This window comes from Sphaeramia orbicularis, chromosome 10 (assembly GCF_902148855.1).
Source record: "Sphaeramia orbicularis chromosome 10, fSphaOr1.1, whole genome shotgun sequence".
In the NCBI taxonomy this organism is placed as follows: Eukaryota; Metazoa; Chordata; class Actinopteri; order Kurtiformes; family Apogonidae; genus Sphaeramia; species Sphaeramia orbicularis.
The window spans coordinates 11,872,202-11,897,731 of record NC_043966.1 but is presented as its reverse complement, the minus strand read 5'-3'; the positions used below and the strand labels follow the sequence as shown (position 1 = coordinate 11,897,731).

The window sequence follows — 25,530 nt, the reverse complement described above, 5'->3', positions numbered from 1 at the left end:
AGTTAACATCTCGGGGAGTTTCCTCGGCTGGGAAGTTGTACTTTATGTATAGCACCTGTTGTGCGGTCAGTTGGCAGTCTCCAAAACCCAACCCCGGGAGCGCACTGATATTTTATCTCAGTCTCCACTAAGTTATGACTCAAGACTTCTCCAGACAACAGAACTCGCGAATACTTTCTCGATAAAGACTGTATCAGGTTGCTGGACTCTTTACGCTGTCTCTGTGTGCGTCCGTTTTGCGTAATGCGTAAAGCTTCCAGAGGATTTATGCAGACGGAGTCAAGGACGCACCGTGCACGCGCGCTTTAGCCAAGATGCGTAAGTGCGTTTCTAATACCCATAGATAATACACCACGCATAAGTACGCTTTTACATGCAAATTCCAGGATTAGAACCGCTTAAAGCCAAACTTTTGGTGAACTTATCCAACTTTTTTTTTTTTTTTTTTTTTTTTTTCACTGAACTAACAGGTGCGCACTTGCATTACGCAGCAGTGCCAGGTCTGGAAAGGATTTGACTTGATTAAGGGAGACGTAAATTTCGCTTTCTCCAAAAAGGGATTGATGATTAAGATTATGTGGATTCTACTCTGCCTGTATCCTCTCCAAATGTGTCCAAAACAGCACTGGTGTCCTGTAAACGACGCATGTGTGTGGTGATCCAAACCATCCCCTGTCTACAGCGCTTTGTGATCGCCAAACACCACTTATCCAAATGATCCTTCCATTATTACTCCTTCTTGCATCGCTTCTCCAACAATATGGCTCGAAAGCTGAAACAAGTCATGTCAGCAAGTTTCACCTTCCAACTATAAAGGAGCAAAACGGTGAGTTTTCATTGCTTTTTGACACATTTTCAATCTCAAAAGTTAAAAAAAAAAAAAAAAAAAAAAAAGAACATGCGTTTGGAATAGCTCTGTTGCATGCGTAAAATCTCTAAAGCTCTACTGTTTTGTTTCAACTCCAATGAATGGGGCTGTTTCATTCAGTTGAAACAGCATTATCCGGGATAGGAAGTTGAAAATTACCTTTTTACTTTTAAAGCGTACCCGTGTATATTTAAGGGGGAAAACCCTCTGAAATTCCATGTCCCCCTGGGAGAAGTTTTCCCTGTGATCGTAAAAAGGATCCATTCATGCAGCAGAAGTCGCTCCAGGCGATGTAATTTGCGTACCCTCAGAACTGCACTATCAAATTCACAAATTCCATTTTGTCAATGTTTGATGTGACTTCCACGTCAGGCAGAGGCTGATGTTGTCCCTCACATCGGCTGCATAAGCAAACAATTACCCTCTAATTAATCCATGCTATCATGGGCAATTTGGCGGTCAAGGTTTTTGTTTTTGCATGAGCAGAGAGCCAGCACTGAGGTGGACTGAAGGGTACATTTCCCTTTGAATAAACTACCTTTAAATAACTTCTATGTACTTCACTGATGCAGCTGATGCTTGGTAACTTGTGTTTCCTCATTAACCCTTTCATGCATGAATTGTGAGAACCTTAGTTAAGATTTTTTTTCTTCAGTGTTTTTATTCCTCCTTAGGCATGAAAAAAACAATGGATCGAGTTTTTTTATTCTATGAAGTTACAAAAATATCCATGCATTTAATTTTTGAAGTAAAGAAACGTGTTTAAAATCCAATATCAGAACGTGATATGAAAACAATGAAATAAAAACATTTTTAATGCTGCTAATCTGATATCTTCTCACATTTTAACATATTCTAATGCTAGTAATTACTCACTTCATGGAGATAATACGCAAAAAAAACCCTTCTTGTCTAACAAATAACAATTGATTTACACTCAAACATGTTACCATACCATACCAACTTTATTTATAAAGCACTTTAAGAACTTTACAGCTGGCCAAAGTGCCGTACACCAAACATAAAACAAGGGATTAAATAAGTAAATAAAACTAGTGATAACACAGGGTGTTAGTGTAGATCAGGTTTATCAAGAACAGCAAAGTTACAGTAATGGTATGAATGTCAGTGTATGGGATGGTGCGTAAGTTTTCACTGTGTTGGCTGATATGGAATTAAAACATCAAAACCCATGAATATACAAGAGAACGGCTGGAGAAGAACTGTCCACTGTAGTGACCTATGCATGAAAGGGTTAATTCATTCATTTCATTGTTTTCCCCAACTTCTTCACATGAGCTTCAGCTGTTCACTTCAATTCAACACATCATTAGAAGGAAAATATAGTACATTTAGAAATATATCTGTATGGAATGGTTTACCAAATGCATCCTGACTGATCCAATGCATGAAAGTCTGGGTGAATTAATGAAATCCAGATGTGTTTTTATAAAACCAGAGTTTACATATGTTTCAGATTTAACATCTTAACCTGTTGCACTTAAAATTGGAATAAACTATTGATAGTTTTTACATGAAATAATTGTGACAATGCGATTCATTCTTGATCGATAAAGTCTAACAGACTCAGTGTGCTCAAAGGTGATAATAGAAAACATTATTCTGTTGTCATGGGCAACAGTGTAGATGCATATGACCTCATATGACAATCTATGTTCATGCTCATGTGTTCAATAGTGCATATACTGTGTATGCCCTTATTTGTTGTACATACAGTCGCGGAAAAAATTATTAGACCATCAAAAGTTATCAGAAACAATGGTTATGTGATCAAGTACTTACTCCTGTGTGTATCATGTGACTAAAACAGACAGAAAAGAAAACATGGAATGCCTAAAAGCACTGTTTTTGTCAGTACAATGCCATAGATATTGATGTAAGAACTGAAGTGATTTTGGTTATTATCAAGAAAATTTTAGAAAATGGCTAGATATCAGCTCTGAAATTAAACTCTTATGAGCTATTTTTGTTGTTATCATTATATTTGTCCAAACAAATGTACCTTTAGTTGTACCACGCATTAAAATGAACAAGAAATCGAAGAAAACAAGGGTGGTCTAATCATTTTTTCCGTGACTGTAAAAACAATAAAGCTAAAGGTGGAATAAGATTTTTGTCCAGTAGAATAGAATAGAATAGAATAGAATAGAATAGAATAGAATAGAATCGGCATCGAAACTGAAAAGTCAGATTGGTGAATCCATGAACTGACTTATATATAGTAGCGGAAAAAATTATTAGACCATCAAAAATCATCAAAAGTAATGGTTATGCAATCAAGTTTGTATCATGTGATTAAAACAGACAGAAAAGAAAACATGGAATGCCTAAAAGCACTGTTTTTGTCAGTACAATGCCATAGATATTGATGTAAGAAGTGAAGTGATTTTGGTTTTAATCAAGAAAACATGAAAAATGGCTAGATATCAGCTCTGAAATTAAACTCTTATGAGCTATTTTTGTTGTTATCATTCAGTTTGTCCAAACAAATGTACCTTTAGTTGTACCAGGCATTAAAATAAACAAGAAACTGAAGAATAAATATAAGTATTTTGTTATTTTGTTATCTTGGGTCCTGATTTGCCAAGTATGTACCGAACCGGAAAGCTAAATTTTTCTAACTTTCTAGGCAACAGTGTATTTACATTTTAGAATTTCTAACCTAAATAGACAAAATGTTGCGGGTGAACTCACAGTATGTCCTTTACTCAGGTCTAAGTGCATTGATTCTGTGTTGTATAGTCGGTGAGTTTGACTGGCCTTGTGTGAGGACATGCAGTGCTGACTTCACTACAGTAACAGTCAGGGCTGGGAAATCAGATCCTCCCACCGGGATCTCCAGGTTTAATCAGTATGACTGAGAAAGGAAAACAACAGGGAGGAGAGAGAGGGGAGGGGAAGGGATGAAGGAGGAGGAAGAGGAGGAGGAAGGGAGCGGGGGAGCGAGGTGGGTGAGATGTTAAACTGTCAAAGAACTCTTTAAAAAGGCGGTCACACGTTGGCTGAAGGCAAGGCTGGCCGGGCTGTCTGTAACCTTTGACTGGAGTGTCTGAGCACTCACTGTTCTGGCGCGCTTGATTGCAGATGCTCTGTGAGACAATTTGATATCGATCAGAAGGAGGGGAGGGAGCCAGACCTATGTGACATGTTTAGTAGTAGTTGCCTGGAGAGTTACGGTCCCCAGTCATATTAAACTTGGCGAGCGGCTGCTGATGACTCCATAAGATATCAGAGGGTGCAGACTCCCAGTGAGGGCCCGTGCTGTGCAGAGTATCCATCTGTCATCACAAGCCGATTGGTCAAAAAGTCTCAAAAAAAAAAAAAAAAAAGCCAAAAGAACGGGCACCAACCCCGAATTGTAAATTCTGTATGTTGCAGCCATAAACTATGTGAACATTTCCTTCTTCAACCGTTGAGGATTACATTACAATAACATGTATTCTAGATGTTATTCTCATGTGTTCACCAAATGACTATAGGGTTTCTTGGTTATTAAGAAAAACATTGCAAATGATATCTGCAGTTTTGCGGTTTAGGAAGTGAAATAGGCTTGAAAGCAAATCCATCTGGCCAATAACACAGCCCAGTTTTTCCGGCCGCATGTTTCCCAGGATAATAGGGATAATCAACCTGTCTGTTAGTAAATTAGTTTGTTTTTTACGCTTTAGTCCAGACAAAAATATCCCAAGAATTCCATAACATTTTCAGCAGACATGCATAGTGTCCGCAGAATTATCCCTAATGCCTGAGACGTTCCCTCCGGCACCACCATGAGCAGGACTATTTCACTATTCACATGTATTCCCTATATTTTAACACACATATCCCTGCTTTTTATTCCTTGCATTATCAAATCAAGCTTACTATTAAGTTATTTTTATGTAGAATACACTGCATCCCAACCTAAATGGATAGAACAACGACACATACAGTCGCGGAAAAAATTATTAGATCATCAGAAGTAATCAAAAACAATAGTTATGCAATCAAGTCCTAACTCCTGTGTGTATCATTTGACTAAAACAGACAGAAAAGACAGAAAAGCACTGTTTTTGTCAGTACAATGCCATAGATATTGATGTAAGAACTGAAGTGACTTTGGTTATTATCAAGAAAACATGGAAAATGGATAGATATCAGCTCTGGAATTAAACTCTTATGAGCTATTTTTGTTGTTATCATTATATTTGTCCAAACAAATGTGCCTTCAGTTGTACCAGGCATTAAAATGAACAAGAAATTGAAGAAAACAAGGGGCGGTCTAATCATTTTTTCCACCACTGTAGATACAACTATCCCTGTCAGAGTTCTACTGTTTACTTTTGTACTTTGAGTCCATTTCAGTCCATTTCAGTTTTGTACTTCTAAATGTGTTTTAACCCATAATGACCTAGTATGACTGTAGTGTCACTTCCCAATTGATTTTTTTTTTCTGTTTAACCATTCTTAAGTGATTAATCAGCATTTATTATACTATTATCCTCTGAATTTTGCATTTTTTCCAGTGAAAATCATCTATTTTTCTATATTTAATTCTCTGATCATGTAGATGTTCATAAGAACTCAGATTAAAGTCAAAGTTTATTATATCAAAACAGAAAAAACTGAAGAAAAAGTGACTTAAAAGTACAACATATCATTAACTGAACATAAACCCAGTGTCTCCATCCAATGTCACTGATCAAAATCCATGGGTTTTACTGGTGAATCAATGTTGTAGAAGATGATGGTGTTTCCATGGTAACTACAGAGCCTCTGAACATCCAAATGGGTCATGTCTGATGACCATGAAAAGATGAAAAACGGTATTTTACACTAATTATTTACATGGATTGATATTAGTGGCTGAGCAGTTTAGATTAGTAGATGTACTGTAGTCAAATATGGTACAAACCTTCATGACATATAATAACTGTGATAGTCCCTTAACTTTTCATGAAACACCATCAAAGTCAACACTGTATTTTGTCCAATGGTTTTTTTGTTGTGGTTTTTTGGTTTTGGTTTTTTTGACCAAATGACGCAAACTGAGCTTTCTCTTAACTGTACTTTGTGTTCACGGCTAAGTGATAGGATCTGACATGATAGACTAAGACTGTGCTCTTTCCATATTTATAGCATATCTGCTTCATCAGCTCATTAGCATTGTCAATGTAAGTATGTTACTGTGCTGAGATCAGCATTTAGCTAAAAGCACTGATGTGCATATGCAGCATCACTGAAATACTTAGTTGGTTCGATACATACTTGGCAATGAGCCAAAAAAATATATAGAATAGAATAGAATAGAATAGAATAGAATAGAAATGTCACATTTATTGATCATTGTATTTGTAGTAAATATTTGAAGTGCACATAAATATTATAGTTTAGATTAAAAACGGTTGATTATGCAAATCTGATTTTGTGTGAGGTGACTAAAAAAGTGTATAAATGGTTTGTATGAATGATTTGTGTTATTGTAAAAATATACAGAAAAACGTGTGTTAACAAAGCAAAGGAAGCGGATTTAATTTAATTATTAGTTTGTAAAAAGGGATGGGAAGTTACACTTCTTCCCACTCCTTTTTGAGTGCAGAAAAATTTTGTTTCACCACGTTGTAAGGTTTTTTGTCATCTGATGATTCTATGTGCTCGAAATAAAACTACACTAACTAACTAACTAACTAACTAACTAACTAACTAACTAACTGTCACAGAAACAATGAAAGTTCGTTTAGCTGCTCTGTTCTGTTTAGTAGCAGAAACAATTAGTGCAAAAAAGGACTATAAAATTTCATCCAAAACACTGAAAAATGTAAGCAAGATAAAATATTAAATATACATATACTACTCAACTCTACGAAAGCTATCTCTATACGACAGATGAAAATTACAGTCGCGGAAAAAATGATTAGACCACCCTTATTTTCTTCAATTTCTTGTTCATTTTAATGCCTGGTACAACTAAAGGTACATTTGTTTGGACAAATATAATGATAACAACAAAAATAGCTCATTAGAGTTTAATTTCAGAGCTGATATCTATCCATTTTCCATGTTTTCTTGATAATAACCAAAATCACTTCAGTTCTTAGATCAATATCTATGGCATTGTACTGACAAAAACAGTGCTTTTAGGCATTCCAAGTTTTCTTTTCTGTCTGTTTTAGTCACATGATACACACAGGAGTTAGTACTTGATTGCATAACCATTGTTTTCGATGACTTTTGATGGTCTCATAATTTTTTCCGCGACTATATACATATATAAGTCAGTTTATGGATTCACCAATCTGACTTTTCAGTTTCGATGTCAATACCGATGCTAGGGGTGTGCGTATCGGTCAATACCTGATACTGATCCTGATATCATTGTTGATTTAGAGCAAAGGTTCTTAACTGGGGTATGGGGGTATGATCACATTGTTTTTGATGACTTTTGATGGTCTAATAATTTTTTCCGCAACTATATGTACAACAAATCAGAATATATACAGTATACACACTATTGACCACATGAACATGAACATATGAGCTCATATGTATCTATACTGTTGCCCATAAAGATGGAATAATGTTGTTTTCAGACTCTTTTGTCTTTTTATTCCTATTTATACACACTAATAATCACCTTACTGAACCCCAGTTGCACTCTATTTATCAAGAATAAATCACATGGTCACAATCATTTCATGACAAGATGTAAAAATATTTTGTTCCAACTCTATGGGTATTTTTAGGGATCTTAAAGCATCTTCTTGAAACATAAACTGTCTGTACAAACATATTGTAATAGGGTGCTTTAATGTAATCTGAGAAAGGCTATTAAAGGCATTATATAAGAGATGAGGTTGTGATTCAGTATAAATCTTCATGACATCTAATTTGTGAGTGCAACAAGAAAGTAGACAGTGATGTGTAACGGTAAAGCTGAACTGGAAGCTGCCATTGAGTTTATTAAATAACAGCCCATATAAACACATTACACTGAGCTGGCCTTTTATTCACAATACTGTTTGCAATACCTTTTAGTTTCAGGCTGTGATTTGTTGCCGGTTGTATTACACTGAACTGAATGTGCATCTCATTGTCTCGGTCAGTCAGGCATCTGAAGGGCCACCTCTTCAGATCACTTATGGGACTTAAGTGGCCTGGATTCACTTTCCCGTAGAAGGCGTATGTTTCACCCCTAGCTAGCCCACCCGTAAGCACAGACCCCGGTCTTATTAGAAAACCCTGCAGCAGATATTTGTAGGAGATGTGGATAACTTGCAGATAATCCCACAAAGCACCCCCCACCCACCCTCCACCCCGCTGAGTGCCAATGGGGGGAAGGTATGCAACAAGCCAGTCCTGCCAATGATCACAGAGGCTGCTGTTCCACTAAAGATTACGAGATTAAGGGGGGGTGGACTGAGGTTATAAGGGTCACAAGCCCATCGGGGTAATGTGGAGTTTTCCATGCGTACGTAGACGGAGGCTTGAAGATATAAAGATACATTGTGCATTCATTACATCATGATGCGGACAAATAAAGAGATTTATAGTGGGGATTTAAAAACAGGAAGGAGACCGGGGTGGGCCAAGTCTGGACCCGTTTCAGGCGTAATGTGATGAGCAATTCACACATTCATGCTTTCATGAGTTCATTAAAGGAATAATTGTGCAGTGGGAGGTCCAGGTCTGAGGTGGCGAGACGCTGTTTTGAATTCATGCGAAAGGATTTGATTTGATTTTAGTGATTTATTCCGAACATGCAATGAAATTTAACATATATGCACTTGCAAAACATGCATAATAATACAAATATCAAGAATCATAACAGTCTTAGTCAGAAGAAAAGCACAATAATTCCATTTACATGCCCGAAAAGGGGTGGGAAGAAGTATAATTTATTTAATCCCACCCCCTCTCCCTACAATATTATTAATAATAACAGTATGTTCAGTCTGAACTGTCACACCTCCACCCTTCTCTGTATTTTATGTTAGTTCCTTCTGTCTACCAGTTATTTTCACCTTTGATACATCTATGTAATGCAGAATATTTTAATGTAGGCACATGAATCTACAAGCTAGGTCTATTTTTATTTATTTTTTTGTCATATTTTTGATTTATTTATTTTTATTCTCTTCTATTTCCTTTGGCTCAGTTAATATTTTTCTATAGTATACAGATTCTGCTTTTACTTATTTGATTTTCTACCACTCAGAGACTTTGTTATAATGTTCTTATTCCTGCTGTTGCCCCTTTTCGAAGGGCCTTGAGGTTGGTTTGGGCATAGGGGGGGAAATGATATAAAAGGCAATGTATAATGTATGGACTGTAATTCCACTCCTTTGTATGTACTGTTACATTGCTCAAAAAAAGATAAAAAAAAAAGAAAAAAAGAAAAAAAAAAAGGATAACAGTATGTGCTTCATATTGTTTCCTTCATATTTACATCTTACTTACCTCAGGCAGTTTTGCACATGTTGTATGTCATTTACCTCTGACAGTCTGCACAATTACGCAGATATTGCACATTTATGTAAATATATATTTCTTGTTTTGTAATAGTAGTTTATATTTTTATGCTCATTTTCTTGCCATTTTTGAATACCATTTTGTTTTAGCTAGTTAAATTATTCCATGTAAATTTGTATCTGTTTATACTTATTTTAAATTCTCTTGGCTTTCAGTGTGGATGGCAGAATAAGGTTTTCATTGTTCAGGAGAAGCTGTTTCTGTACTGTACATATGACAATAAAATGTTTTGAATCTTCTGAATCCTTTAATTAAAACGAAGGAATGAACCAGATTCGCATATACTTTAAGCAATTATGTGTTTTATCATTTGCATTTGTTGTGCCAGGGTATGTATCCCAGCTCAGTATTATTTCCCCTGCCCATGGGAGTATAATTTTGACTTTTCATGTCATAATTATGATTTACCATGGGGAAACCACAACAGAAAAAAAAAAATCCCCATTGTAAATCATACTTAGGACATAAAAAATTGAAATTATGAGATAAAAAGTCATAATTATGAGATAAAAAGTCAAAAATATGAGATAAAAAGTCAAAGCTATGACATAAAAAGTCATCATTATGAGATAAAAAATCAAAGCTATGACATAAAAAGTCAAAATTATGACATAAAAAGTCAAAGCTATGACATAAAAAGTCAAAATTGTGACATAAAAAGTCAAAGCTATGACATAAAAAGTCAAAGCTATGACAAAAAGTCAAAATTGTGACATAAAAAGTCAAAGCTATGACATAAAAAGTCAAAATTATGACATAAAAAGTCAAAGCTATGACATGAAAAGTCAAAATTATTAGATAAAAAGTCAGAATTATGAGATTAAAAAGTCAAAATTATAACATAAAAATTCAGAATTATGAGATTAAAAAGTCAAAATGATAACGTAAAAATTCAGAATTATGAGATAAAAAGTCAAAATTATGCTCCTGTGGTCAGGGGAAACACTTCTGAGCAGGGATATGTACCTTGGCCCAACAGCATTCATTACAAGAAAGGCCTGTGCCAAAAATAAGAAAATTAAACTCATTATTGGGTGAAAATGTCTTATTTCAAGTAAAATTATTAGCCAGTGCAGTAGGAAAATTGCATTTATCAAGTTTTCTTAAAACAAGAAAATATTATCTAAGGATTATAGAATGCTAAACTTCTTATTTTAAGCAGAATATACTTGTTTCAAGTCATCATAGTAAGATTTTTTTTAATCTATGGTGTATATACTGCATATATATGGTCTTATGAAGATGGAATGACACAGTAGACACAGTATGTATCGGCAAAATTGCATAAAACAAGTACAAATGTTTTGAAGGTAAACAGTTACCAGGTCCCTCATACTCATTTCCAACAATGGGGCTTGTTTTGTTATAAATATTGGTTAAAATTAGTTGTAATATCTAAGTGGGGTAGCTCAAGGTGAAAATTCTTGGAACAAGTCAAATAATCTTAACAAGATTAAGTGTCAATAAGTAAATAAATCTAAAAATAATGGTCTCTCAAGATAAGTATTCCAAATTCAAGTCAGTTTATCTAAGTCAGATATTCTTTTTTTTGCTGTGTTATTTGCCTCTAAGTGCCACAACCCAGCGTCTAAATTCACTTTTTTCCCTTAAATATTCCAACTGAAGCTCATTGTTTTTGTTGAAACTGTGGTATGAAAATCTGCCATCTAAACTGAGACAAAGATTAAAGAATTTATTACCGCAACATCAACTCGTATTACCATCTGACTGTCCATTAGATTCCCAGGTTTCTGTTTACAGGAACATTGGGCATATTATTAATTTTTGTGGCAGCAGCAATAAATACTGAAATAAGAGAAAATGTCAAAAAACATTACAATTCAGCAAACTTGAGAACCTTTTTTTTTTTTTTTTTTAAATCTCTCAGCCCATTTTTATTACACAACCAGTCTTGACTACAGACCAAACATAGCGGTTTATATAGGTGAAAGTCTGTAGAAGTGCGGGCAGCTGGAATTCAGGTTTCCGCTGTGTTATTTTAAGTGGTTTCCATAGTTCTTTACTCTGTGTTTTAATTTGAAATTACGATACGGCTCTTAAATCGTTGAAACAAAACTAGCCTGACATGGAATCTCCATTCATTCTTTAATTCAGGTCAGATGTTTCCTGAGACCGCTTCCCTGGGAAAGCTTGTTTCCAGTTAGAAGTAGCCGTACTTTGATGGATATGCTCGAATGAATGAATGCAGCACCATGCACTTAATCATTGTAGTCGGCAGTGGGGTATGCTTGGCTGAATTAAAACCATCAAAGTAAATGGATGGCTCAAATGTTAAATGAACTCGAGGGGGTCAACAATTACCATGAGTATATCACTATTGTCAGATGAAACATCATAAAGAGAGAGGTCTGTCAGGTTGGCTCTTATTTGAACTGAAACAATGAACTTTTAGTAGGTTTTATCATAAAACCAGTGTTTTTCAACCTTGGGGTTGGGACCCCATGTGGGGTCGCCTGGAATTCAAATGGGGTCTCCTGAAATTTCCAGTAATTGATTAAAGAGAAAAAATATATGGTGAGTTGAGAGAAACAATCACAATCCATAAAAGACATGACAAACTGTTAAGATGAAACTAAAGCACTGTGGTACACTGCAAAAATCTAAATCTTACCAAGTGTATTTTTCTCATTTTTTGTCCAAATATCTCATCACACTTAAAATAAGACATAATCACCTAAAGAGTAACTTTTCAGTGAGATATAAGAACTTATTTTTAGACAATAGATCTTGAAAATCTTACTTCAAGAAATCTTACCAAGATAATTTTCACTTGTTCCACTGGCAGATTTTTTTTTTGCTTAATTCAAGATTTTTCTTTGCTTAATTCAAGCAAAAAAAAAAAAAAAAAAAACTCTTATTTTAAGTGTGATGAAATATTTTGACTACAAATGAGAAAAATACACTTGGTAAGATTTAGATTTTTTTCCAGTGTGACCCCATGACAAGAAGCAGCATAAGCAATTAGAAACATCTGACATGTACTGAATGAAACCTGGTATGTAACTGCTTGAATTAAGCCAAAAAGTCTTGAGTTATGTAAAAAATAAATAAATAAATAAAAAATCTGCCAATGGAACAAGTGAAAATTATCTTGGTAAGATTTCTTGACATAAGATTTTCAAGATCTGTTGTCTAAAAATAAGTTCTTAAATCTCACTGAAAACTTACTTCTTAGGTGATTATGTCTTCTTTTAAGTGTGATGAGATATTTTGACTAGAAATGAGAAAAATACACTTGGTAAGATTTTGATTTTTTCCAGTGTAGATTATTCATCAAAAAGTCATCCACTCCTTTCCCCTACAGTTTTGGTTTCTTCCAGTGCTTCGCATTTCCACTTGATGTCATTTCTTGTTTCTGGGTCCACTTCTGTTCATCATTATTTTGTATTCCAGGGATGTCAAACATACAGCTTCCAATTCAGCCCACAGCATGAATTTGCATGAATTTGCAGCCAAGGGTGTCAAATTGCATTATGAAAGTATTTACAATTACAGACTATTCTGACACTAAAATGTGAATAACCTAAACAAATATGAACAATCTGAAATGTTTCAAGAAACAAACAAAAAAAATTAATTTTAACAAAATACTTGATTTTCAAGATCTATTGTCTAAAAATAAGTTCTTTTATCTCACTCTTTAGGTGATTATGTCTTATTTTAAGTGTGATGAGATATTTTGACTAGAAATGAGAAAAATACACTTGGTAAGATTTTGATTTTTTCCAGTGTAGATTATTCATCAAAAAGTCATCCACTCCTTTCCCCTACAGTTTTGGTTTCTTCCAGTGCTTCGCATTTCCACTTGATGTCATTTCTTGTTTCTGGGTCCACTTCTGTTCATCATTATTTTGTATTCCAGGGATGTCAAACATACAGCTTCCAATTCAGCCCACAGCATGAATTTGCATGAATTTGCAGCCAAGGGTGTCAAATTGCATTATGAAAGTATTTACAATTACAGACTATTCTGACACTAAAATGTGAATAACCTAAACAAATATGAACAATCTGAAATGTTTCAAGAAACAAACAAAAAAAATTAATTTTAACAAAATACTCCATTTTCAAGATCTATTGTCTAAAAATAAGTTCTTTTATCTCACTCTTTAGGTGATTATGTCTTATTTTAAGTGTGATGAGATATACTGACTAGAAATGAGAAAAATACACTTGGGAAGATTTTAATTTTTGCAGCGTGCTGCTTATCTTTCAAATGTTCATTGTGGTCTGTTTCAGATGCTGCAGCTCTTTCATAATTCATAGTCTGAGTTATTGTTACCTGAGTTATTGTTACCGTTATGTTTTTATCAGGGTTTGTGTGTTTGTTTGTCTGTTTGCAAGATAACTCAAAAAGTTATGGATGGATTTTGATGAAATTTTCAGGAAATGTTGATACTGGCACAAGGAACAAATGATAACATTTTGGTGGTGATTGGGGGGGAAGGGGGGACTGATCTGCCTTGGTGGAGGTCTGCGCTCTCCGAGTGCTTCTCTATTTTTTTCAGTATTAATTAATTAATTAATATCCTGACCAAGGAAAATAAAATTCTCACTTTGTGCAGTAATCTACACCTGGCTTTTCTGCCTCCGTCCATAATAATATACATTTTATAGCCTAAATGTCATCTAAAATTAATGTTTATTTGCAACATAGTATAGCAAACTATTACATGATCAAAAACAAATTAACTTTAGCAAAAAAAAAAGGCAGGGGTCGCCAGAAATTTGTGCCAAAAAAGGTTGGGAACCACTGTCATAAACATTCGAGTTACTATGCAAACATTTAGTTCAAAGCAAGAAAAAGAAAAGTCCCCATATCTGCAAGTTATATGATTTTTCCACCGTAGTGCACTGCGAATACAGGCATGTCTATGTCTTCTGGCAGGAGGAGTTTTTCCCCTCGACATCTCACTCCAGAGAGGGGAGACCCAGGATAACAGTGTCTATGTTTTCCCTGTCAGCACTATTTGAACTTAGAGTGCTGTATTTGGCAAGCAAAGCATGCCACCGCCTGCCTGCTGTTTGTCATTTCGGGCAGCAAGAGCACCATCTCCCCCACCTCTTCATCCAGCCAAGGAAGTTTTTAAGAGATCTGGGTCATAGGTTTAAGCGCTACTGAAAAAAAACAAAGGCTCTTGAAAGACACCTAGTTTGTCTGTGCCTGGCTGCATTTATGTTATGGATCTGTCCTTGCGTGCAGCTCTGACCAGAGTCGGCGAAGTAATAGTATGTTGGTCTCTGGAACGTTTGTGAAATGAACATGACACGTCGAATACCCCAGAATCATCGGCTATGAAATATTTGTCTCCTGTTGACTTGAAAAGTGGCTGTTAAAAGTTTTACAGTTGCTGTCAGCTTGTTGGATAGCTTGTCTTTCCACATGTGATATGAATTTTCCAAACAGCGTCGAGTTTTTGGCCTCGTAGTCGTGTGGAAGCAACACATCTGATCAAGGGATGTGCAATAGGACTGAAAACTTCTATCTGTTTTTTATATGACTGTAGCGGTATACAACTGCGAAAAAATTTTTTTAGACCACCCTTGTCTTCTTCAGTTTCTTGTTCATTTTAATGCCTGGTACAACTAAAGGTACATTTGTTTGGACAAATATAATGATAACAACAAAAATAGCTCATAAGAGTTTAATTTCAGAGCTGATATCTATCCATTTTCCATGTTTTCTTGATAATAACCAAAATCACTTCAGTTCTTACATCAATATATGGCATTGCACTGCGAAAAACAGTGCTTTTAGGCTTTCCTTGTTTTCTTTTCTGTCTGTTTAGTCACATGATACACACAGGAGTTAGTACTTGATTGCATAACCATTGTTTTTGATGACTTTTGATGGTCTAATAATTTTTGCCGCGATTCTATATCATGACACAGAAATTGTTCTGCAAATCCAGTGAAGAAATGGTTTGAAATGCTGCCACTGCACTTCATCACATTTGATTATTTTCCGCCCCTATCGTTATTTTGTCTCAGCATCATGTTATATTGCTTCTCCTACTAAGAATGATCCTGTCTGGTATCATATTCCCATGTTTTCATTGCTTTCTTGTAAATTTTCCACCTGTATCCATATAGAAGAATGTAAAACACCATCAATATTCCATAAAATAAGTTTAAAGGGGTCATATTTTGCTAACCCACTTTTATTCATCTTTGGTTCATTTATTTGTGTATTTGGACCCTAAGAGTTCATAAAGTTTGAATTTGAACCCTCCAGGTGCTGCAAAGCTATCTTTATATTCATTTTGGCAAAAATCGAGTGGATTTCTACAACCTGTTTTAATTCCTGCCTAATTTATTATGTTTTACAACTAGTTACATCACAACATTTGCACATATAAGGTCAAAACAACCTTTCTCTGAGTATGCCATAATTGTTTGTCCGCAGCAGCGGTTGTAGTCCATACTGAAAATATTACCTAAAATGTTCAGTTGTTGCAAATTATGTAGTCATTCATTCATACATTTATTAAAACAAACTTTTCTACTACACACAACAGGTACAATCTCAACCAAAAAAGTACGCACACAAGTATAAAAGTACATAAAGTCAAAGTCTGGGAGAAAAAAATTGCAGTTTTGAAAAAGTCTGGAATTTTTATTTGGATAAAGAGCAAACACCATGTCTTTATCAAACTAATGGTTGTTTAAGAAATGAGAAGCTCCTCACTGCATTAGTTAACCCTGTAACACCAAACATGTCATATTTGATACATGAGTTTTGTAGCCCTCTACATGATCAGTGTGATTTTTTTTCTTGAAAAACCTGATGTATACAATTAGATACATGCAATACACAGATAATCCACCAGGGGTGAGGAATTCATTCACCAGAGGCCTTTCCAGTGACACTACAAGATTAATGAGGAAGGAGGCAGAACTTTGTCAATATTGAAACGGAATTACCAATTTGTTAGACAAGTTTGTATAATAATAATATTTGAGCATTGAGACCCGATGTATCAAATATGATACAAAATTGAAACTCATGTATGGAAATTGCTATTTGAAAAATTTTTTTTTTTTGGTTGTTCAGAAGGACCAATAAAGGCTCCAGTTTCAAAGAACTGGAATTTTCTGTCAATGATTTAATGGTTCAAGCTTTACAGGGTTAAAAGGTTAAAGAGTTTGTAGAAGCTGAAAAACATTTATCACTACAGTAATTCTCCAATGGAAGGATATGAACAATTTGCTGAGTTAAATCCAGGTGGTAACTGCACATCGAACATCAAACATTTGATTGTAAAAGAAAGCGGCAGAGATTAAAGTTCAAAAGCAGTAAAATGTTCAAATCAATCATACAATCTGGCGTCATCAGCTTCTGTAGTGCCACTGAGCATAACTTTTAGTCTGATAGCTTTATAAGTGGCCAATATCAGAACACAGTGGCTGTACTTTCAACCCTAAGGTGTGTCTGAACCTGCATGAATAGAAATCAGGGTGTTGCTGTGAAAACATGCATGTTCAGTAAATACGGCCTAAATAAATAATGTCTTGAAATCAAATCTTTGACCGCGTTGCTGGTTCTGCTCTTTCTGTGTCTTATCATTTCAGTTTCTGTAGCGGTTTCATTGTCCATCTGCCTTTGTCTGCCTGTCTTCCGATGCGAAATTCCCTTTTTTCAGATGTTATTAGGTTGCAGATAAGCATTGTCGGCAGGTTACGCCACCATCAGCTTTGCAATATCATTTCAATTGTGTGGCTTTGTCGGTGATTTACTGCAGATATTTTCTGAACGCTGTCATTTCATCGCAGTTATAAACATTTTATATTACCACTTTCGCCCTCCGACAAGAAGAAAAATACAGATAACATTTCTGTCGTGTTTCTGTCCCTATCTGTGGTATGAAATTACCCAAATAGAAATGCAATTTAACTTCCTTAGCGGAAGAAGTTGGTGAATGTTATCAGCGACGTCTGCACAATGAGTCAAGTAGCCACAGTCTGACGAACTCGCACAAAGCAAAGGAGCTCCACATGAAGCAGAATGAAGAAAACACGAGGAAAAATGGAGTATTTGTACAGTCAAGTGCATGCTTCTGAGACGACAAAAGCAGAAAAACTCAGTGAATGAATGTAGATTTTTAAACACAGAGTAAAATAGTCTGAATCCCAGCACAGACTCTGACTGGGAGACGAAATATGAAGGGTGTGGTACGTCTGCCAAGAGACAAGATTACTTGTCAGAGCAAATAACTATCATTCATTGTGGGATTGCATTGTTTCCCGGGTTCTTTCTTCTGTTTTTTACTGAGTTGATTGCTGTCTTGACCTTGTTTTAGTGCTTATACAGACATATTGCTGCCAAGGGTCAAAAGTATTACAGAGGAAGATGTGCTTTTCCTTCTCTGGAGAACTTGAAGGTCATGAATTCTAAACATAAAAGCCGTGACCAAACAGAAGAATCCACCAAAACACAAACTAACCTGATCAGTAAACGGTCTTCGGATGATTTGTGCATTTATTTACAGTAAAAGACCTCAACTTAGACTCAGGAGTGCATTGAAAACAGAGCATGTCAGAGCAAGTTAATGCTTTTATCTCCTTAGGTAGTGTCAAAATTATGTTAAAAAGACATCTCGGAAAGGATTGTTTATCTAAATATTGGCAGCTGCTTCCCGCTATAACAGAACCTGCCATTCATAAAACATTTGGATCAACTCGGAAAGCTGAAACCGTTCCAGAATGGGGCTGTTTTTATACAAATGTCAGTTTTCCCGTGAATATCGGCTGTCTTGTTCCACCAAACTAAAAAAATCTTGGCAGAGGGGACGAGTTGACCTTGGTTACCATCTCTAAAAGGCATGTCTGCATAGCTTGGCAGATGTCATCACCTCCTATCAGAGAAGTATTTCAAACTATCCTGTAATGACTCTACTCTTCAGCTCACTCCGCTTCGCCAGCATCACCTTGCAGTTGAGTGACAGGGAGCTTGACCCAGAACAAGGACTGAAGAATCTCACAGCTGTGTCTTTTGTGATAGAAAGAGAGAGAGAGGGGGGGGGGGGGGGTTCTGGATGATATCTTATAATGAAACAGACAGAGGAGATGACACTCAAACTAAAACATTGAGTACATCAAAGAAAGAGACAAATATGGAAAGGAGTAAATCTGTAACGGCTTCGAATAAACTAAACTTTATAGTAGATCTTTTTATTTTACTGTTTTAATAACCAAGGGAATGTTGGAGTCATTGAGATTGGTTTTGACAAAGATAATTCTGGATTTTATTTTAAGATCAGACCGTAACTGCAGGAAAAGTAATACATTACCTGTGTATTGTCCCACATCAAGAAAAAAGCTTTACACATAATCCCTTTGAACGTAAGATTCAAGATTCCATCCATCCATCCATCCATCTTTCTCTATTACTACCATTTTTATATATATATATATATATATATATATATATATATATATATATATATATATATATATATATATATATATATATTATCCTCTGTATTTTGCATTGTTCAGTGTAAATCATGTATTTTCCTATTTTTAATTCACAGACCACTAAGACATTCATGAAAACTCACAGTTAATTATAAAAAAAAAAAAAAAAAAACAGAGCAAAATTAAGAAAAGATTACTATTTCAGGAAATATATTGCTAACTGAATGTAAAAACAAGTGTCTCCATTCATTGTATTTGATCCAACTTCATGGGTTTTACTGATGAATCAATGTTGTAGAAGATGGCAGTGTTTCCACGGTAACTACGGAGCCTCTGAACGTTCAAATGTGTCATATCTGATGACCATGAAAAGATGACAAACTGTATTTTACACTAATTATTTACATGTATTGATAGGATTAGTGGATCAACAGGTAGTTCCCAAATTTATTTTTCTCTATTTCTACCTTTCTTTACTGATTTTCTACTAATTATTTTTTAATTTTATCCTCTGTATTTTGCATTGTTTGGTGTAAATCATGTATTTTCCTATTTTTAATTCACAGATCATGTAGATGTTCCTAAAAACTCAGAGTAAACTCACAGTTAATTATATCAAAACAGAGCAAAATGAAAAAAAGGTTATTTTTTCAGCAAAGATATAGATGGTTGAGTGTAAAAGCAAGTGTGTCCATCCACTGTCACTGATCCAACTCCATGGGTTTTACTGGTGAATCAATGTTGTAAAAGATGACAGTGTTTCCACGGTAACTACAGAGTCTCTGAACGTCCAAATGGGTCATATCTGATGACTGTGAAAAGATGACAAACTGCATTTTACACCAATTATTTACATGTATTGATACGATTAATGGATCAACAGGTATTAAACAGTTTAGATCAGTAGAAGGTTTAGGTCGATGCTGAGTGTTTGGCTCTTTACGGGTTAATTCTTCATTATTAGAAACACTAGTAAATTCACAGTTAATAATAATAATAATAATAATAATAATAATACATTTTATTTGTATAGCACTTTTCACAGAACTCAAAGACACTTTACATACAGCAGCTAAAAACAGAAACCAAACACATAAAAACAGATAAAAAGCAGGTGCAAAAGGCAGGTATACGAACATAAAACAATTAAACATTAAAAGTTAAAGTTAATTATATCAAAACAGATGAAAAGTAAAATGCAGAAAAGGTTACTTTTTCAGCAAAGACATTGCTAACTGAACATAAAAACAAGTGTCTCCATTCATTGTCATTGATCCAACTCCATGGGTTTTACTGGCGAATCAATGTTGTAGAAGATGACGGTGTTTCCATGGCAACTACAGAGCCTCTGAATGTCCAAATGGGTCATATCTGATGACCGTGAAAAGACGACAAACTGAATTTTACACCAATTATTTACATGGATTGATCAGATTAGTGGATCAACAGGTATTTAACCGTTTATATCTGTAGATAGTTTGTGTCACTGGTGGCTGTTTGGGTCTTTATGGGTTAAAACAGCTTTCATAAATAAGTCATAATTATGAATCTGCAGTAAAAAGTCTTGCATTCCTCTAATATTTCAACATCATCTTAAACGCTGAACACCGTTGGTTCCACAGATCGATTCCACTCCCGGTCCCAGAGGTCACGGTACGTAGACCCTGAAGTGTTGACACAAACAACCCCTGTGTTTACCCGGTTACCCCCTCCTCTTCTTTATGATATCAAAAGTTTCCTCATGTGTGAAACGGAGCTACCAGATTCGTCTGATGCAGCAGAAACATTTCACGGTTATCAAGCACCGTCATTAAGCATGCTAATTTTAGAACGCAGCAATGAGAGTTACTGATGTGTGAACGGCCTGGTACAGTTTAGTGTACTCACTGGACATATCAGTGAAGATGTAGGAATTTTTCTAGAATGCGCTCAAACCAGAGGGAAACACCTCAGAGATGGGATGTAATAGTCTTTCCTAATGAGCTGTTTCAATGATTTCAGGACATTCCATTAGTCAGTATATATGCCTACGGAGTGTCATTAGGAGTCACACATGTAAAAACATTAACAAAAACCTTCACTAACACTGGATATTTAGATTAATGTGTATTTATAGGTGATATTTAGCTGACTTTGTTAGATAATATTAGCCCATAAAGACCCAGTGCTACTTTTGTGACAGTTCCGAAATGAATTTTTTTCTCTATTCAACCCTTCTTAAGTGATTTACCACCATTTATTATGATATTATCCTCTTTATTTTGCATTGTTTCACTGTATATCATGTATTTTTCTATATTTAACCCATAAAGACCCAAACATCCACCGCTGACCAACAGCATTTACTGATTTTAACTGTAGATCCACTAATCCTATCAATACATGTAAATAACTGATGTAAAATGCAGTTTGGTATCTTTTCATGGCCATCAGATGTGACCCATTTGGACGTTCAGAAGCGCCGTAGTTACCATGGAAACACCATCATTTTCTACAACATTGACTCACCAGTAAAACCCATGGAGTTGGATCAATGACAGTGGATGAAAACACTTGGTTTAGGTTCAGTTAATTATATATTTTACCGAAAAAGTCACTTTTTCTTCATTTTTTTTGTGTTTTGATACAATAATTTTTGATTTTATTCAGAGCTTTTATGAACATCTACATGGTCAGTCAATTAAACATAGGAAAATCAGACTGATCTCATGAAATCGCGTTGTATGTGATGCCAGTTTATTGCATTTGGCGTGCTATATGTACGCATTTTCGTCCTTTTGCGTGTTGATGCCATTTGATGGAGTGTCGATCACGCTAATCGCTAACTGATTACTAACCGTAAACATAACCCTGACCCCTAACCCTTACCGCTAATCGTTCTAGCCGCTAATTGTGCTAATTGCTAACCCTAAACCTAACCCCTAACCCTAACCACTAATCGCGCTGATGGCGTATTATTTTACGCGACATAAACCTACACGCTGAAAGCTTATACAGATAACACGCCACTTCTAATTGCTGTGTTATCTGTATACAATTCATGATATCACACTGGGAAAAGATGATTTTCACTGGGGGAAAAATGCTAATTTCAGAGGATAATATTATAATAAATTGTGATAAATCACTTAGGAAACGTCAAATAGAGAGAAAAAATCATTAGGGAACTGCCACAGAAGTCACACTAGGTCCTTATGGGTTAATTCAGATGTTCATGAAAAAACAGAGTAAATTCAAACGTTATTTTATATAAACTGAGGAAAAAATTACTTTTTCGACAAAATCTATCATTAACTGAACATAAAACAAGTGTCTCCATCCACTGTTACTGATCCAACTCCATGGGTTTTACTGGTGAATCAATGTTGTAGAAGATGATGGTGTTTCCACGTTCACTACGGAGCCTCTGAACGTCCAAATGGGTCATATCTGATGACCACGAAAAGATGACAAACTGTATTTGGCATCAATTATTTACATGTTTTGATAGGATTAGTGGATCTATGGGTATTACACAGTTTAGATCAGTAGATGTTTTTTGTCACCAGTAGATGTTTGGGTCTTTATGGGTTAAATCCTTATACAGCGCAGGATTGTAACTACTGTGTGTAATCAGATTATATTAACATTACACGGACAGGTTAAATGTTGCCCAGTTTTTTCTTGATTCTGGACTCCTATTAAATTATGTAATGCAGTTGAAAGCTGCATGTGTTTTGATTAAGAAAAGAAGGACTGAAGATTTACCAACTGAACCTAAAGTCCTTTTTCTGTTCTCTGTTCAGTCTGTGTGGTAAAAGGACACCATCTGGACAGGTTTAAGTACGTGTTGAAACTGTCAAGCCTTACATTATTTAGTAATCACTAATCTGACAAATAACAGTCTTTCACTCTTTACTATATTAGATTGGACCCCAAACAGGTCTTCTTGATTAATTGCCAAATTACCTCTCTCTAAAACTGAATAATTGATGTTGTGTAATTTCATGTACTTCAGTTCGGAGATACTCCAGGGAGAGAGGGCCATCTTTCTAATCTACAGCTCATTTATAAACTGATGTACACAAGCGCCTTCGCTTCTCTTTTTCTGCTTAAGTACCATGAGGTAGGACCAGGAGGTGCAGCATCACTCAAATATTCATCCTTTCTAACTTTAAATAGAGACATTTTTCTTGCTTTAAGTTCTTAGTACCTAAAATATTCACATCAGTAACTCGTAAGTCATGCGTGCCTGTCGAAATCAAACCACTACTGTGTCTTCTTAATGTGCCATCGGAGGAGAGTGAGAAAAGAACCAGAAGCTGTTTAATGGAGATGTGAAATATCCCAGCTCTAATACATTCAGGGGGGAAATAAAAAACACACCTGTCCCAGTAATCATCGGCACAGCGCCGTCCCATGCTGGCTGGATTATGTCACCTAACACATGGTGAGATGTGATATACGACGCTATGCCAGTGGCATAAGGAGACGGTAACCCAATCACATACTATTTTGAGAATGTATGGCTTTTCCCAAAGCACAAATAGGTTTTTGGTGCAGACGGGATATGCTCTGCCACAGTATGCTTACACTTGGATCCCCGCGGGAGGGTATCCATTTCTACAGCCCAAATGGAATGAAAATGCACATTAGCTATTAGGTCTCATGACTGACTGGAATGATTTTACCAACTGTGTGTCTGACCGGACGTGTGCTCGTGTGCATGTTTGTGTGTAGCTGTAGCTGTTTCTGCACCCAACACTATCAGCCATAATCTCTGTTTAATAAAATCGGAGTGAAATAACCTCTTACCCCGGCCAGCCCTGTGTTAATACAGGATTCTATGGCAGTGGGAAATGGAGCTGCAGATTCATACTCACCTTCACATGGCTAATATGAGGTGTTGTTTTGTAATGTTATTTACAAAAGGCCATAAAGGAATATTTTACACATTCTTGTAACCAGTGTTGTGCAAGTTCCCTCCAAACTGTAATACACTCCAGATTGCTTATTACTGTTATTTAAAAGTAATTCCTGACTGTAGAGTACCCCCTGATATATACTTTTTTAACCAAGTACCCCCCACTCTCACTTCAGCATTTTTGATTGAAAAAAATTCGGCAAAATTTGTTCCTGTACCAAAGGTGTCTGTTTATATTTTCAAAACTTTCGAACCAAACAACATATATTTAACTGTAGTATATAAAAAATAAAATGTTTCTAAGGTAAATTTTTTGTGTAAAAGTTCCCTATTTCATTGCTAAAAAAAATAAATAAACTGGTCATTAATTAATAAATGAACCTTTCACTGACAAAAAAAAAACAATTACTTAGCCACTCAAATAAACTCATTTTGAATAATATAAAATAGAAATGTTCTTAAAATGTCACCAAAGCTTAAACAAGATGATTGACAATAAAACTATTATATGAATGTATTTATTGTGTTTTATATTTCAGCATTAATTCTCATTATTTATTTTTTATTCGATACATGATGACTTATTTAATGTATTTTTCCCAGTCTGTGATGGTCGAATCCCAGCAGGAGCGCTTGCGTTTTTTTCAGCATTTTACATGTTCAAACAGGGACGTGGCACCGAGAATGCTGGTAGATAAATCTGCAGTTGATAAAGAATTCTAACTAGTCATAGAAGCGTTAGCTTACCTTGTCATTGCTGATCACAGGGATCATGCTAACTAGCTTCTTAAAACAGGGTTAGGGTTAGTGATGAGCATCCAGACTCAAAACTTACCTCTTCAGAATAGCTTACCCACCATAAGTTTTACCCTGCATTTTGCATTCTCATTTCTATGTATTGTAATTACTCTTTTATCTGTTTGTTTACTTCTTTGTATTTTATGCATTGTCTGTTTTATCCTCTGCTGTACAGTGTCCTTGGATGCCCAGATTATTATTGTTATTATTATTATTATTTTTATTTATTTATTTTTTTTTATCATTACATCCATGTGGCCATTGTAGTGTCTTCTGCAGTCTTCACCCATTGGCTGAACACCAACAGGAAATAGAACTTTCCTGACACATTTTCGATTCCTTAACCCCTTTAGCCCTATCAGCCCACCCACGGGCCAAAAAAATTATATTAATATTCATCTACTATAAAAATATAATAAATCAGGACAATTAATGTTTTTTTCAACTTTTGCTCAAAGTTTAGACCCTAATGTTAATAAAAGTACATCAAAAGTGCATTTTAGTGCAAACTTTAATGTTCAAACATGATTTTTAATCTTTGTGGGGTGAAATATATGCTATTAAAAATCTCCAACACGAACAATTAATTTATGCATATCATCGTCAATCCAGCCGAAAAAAAACAGGCGAGGATGAAAAAATTCTAATTTCTCTTTTAGTTTGTTACAGTTTACTCAGGCATAGTAATAGATCCAATATTTTAGACAATGGGAATAGATTCTGTGCGGTCTCTAAATGTCCATAGACACCAAGAACATCCATATGAACCTTATTATTGAGAAGTAATTCTTCATTTACTTTGGGTATGTCTTTTTAGGCGTTTTTCCCCTGAAAATATGGTCAGGGTCTCATGGTCTTGCTGTTTTTTTGTTTGTTTGTTTGTTTGTTTTTCATTTGAGCAATTAAATTATGGGTGAAAACTGTGTTGTAATGCAAGCGCGAGTAAAATATTACTGAAAATTGATTAGTAATACCTTACACTACTGCATTTCAC

At 35.3% G+C, this 25,530-nt stretch overlaps 1 protein-coding gene across 2 annotated transcripts in view; it reads left to right on the top strand.

The window, feature by feature from the left end:
• The window catches only part of pdgfc (platelet derived growth factor c), a 105,898-nt gene continuing 80,368 nt past the window's right edge, over positions 1-25,530 (top strand). For both annotated transcript variants that reach the window (XM_030146457.1, XM_030146456.1), the window contains exon 1: positions 1-826. In XM_030146457.1, coding sequence (XP_030002317.1) covers positions 715-826 — 112 coding nt within the window. In that variant the 5' untranslated portion in view covers positions 1-714. The remainder of the gene's footprint in view (positions 827-25,530) is intronic.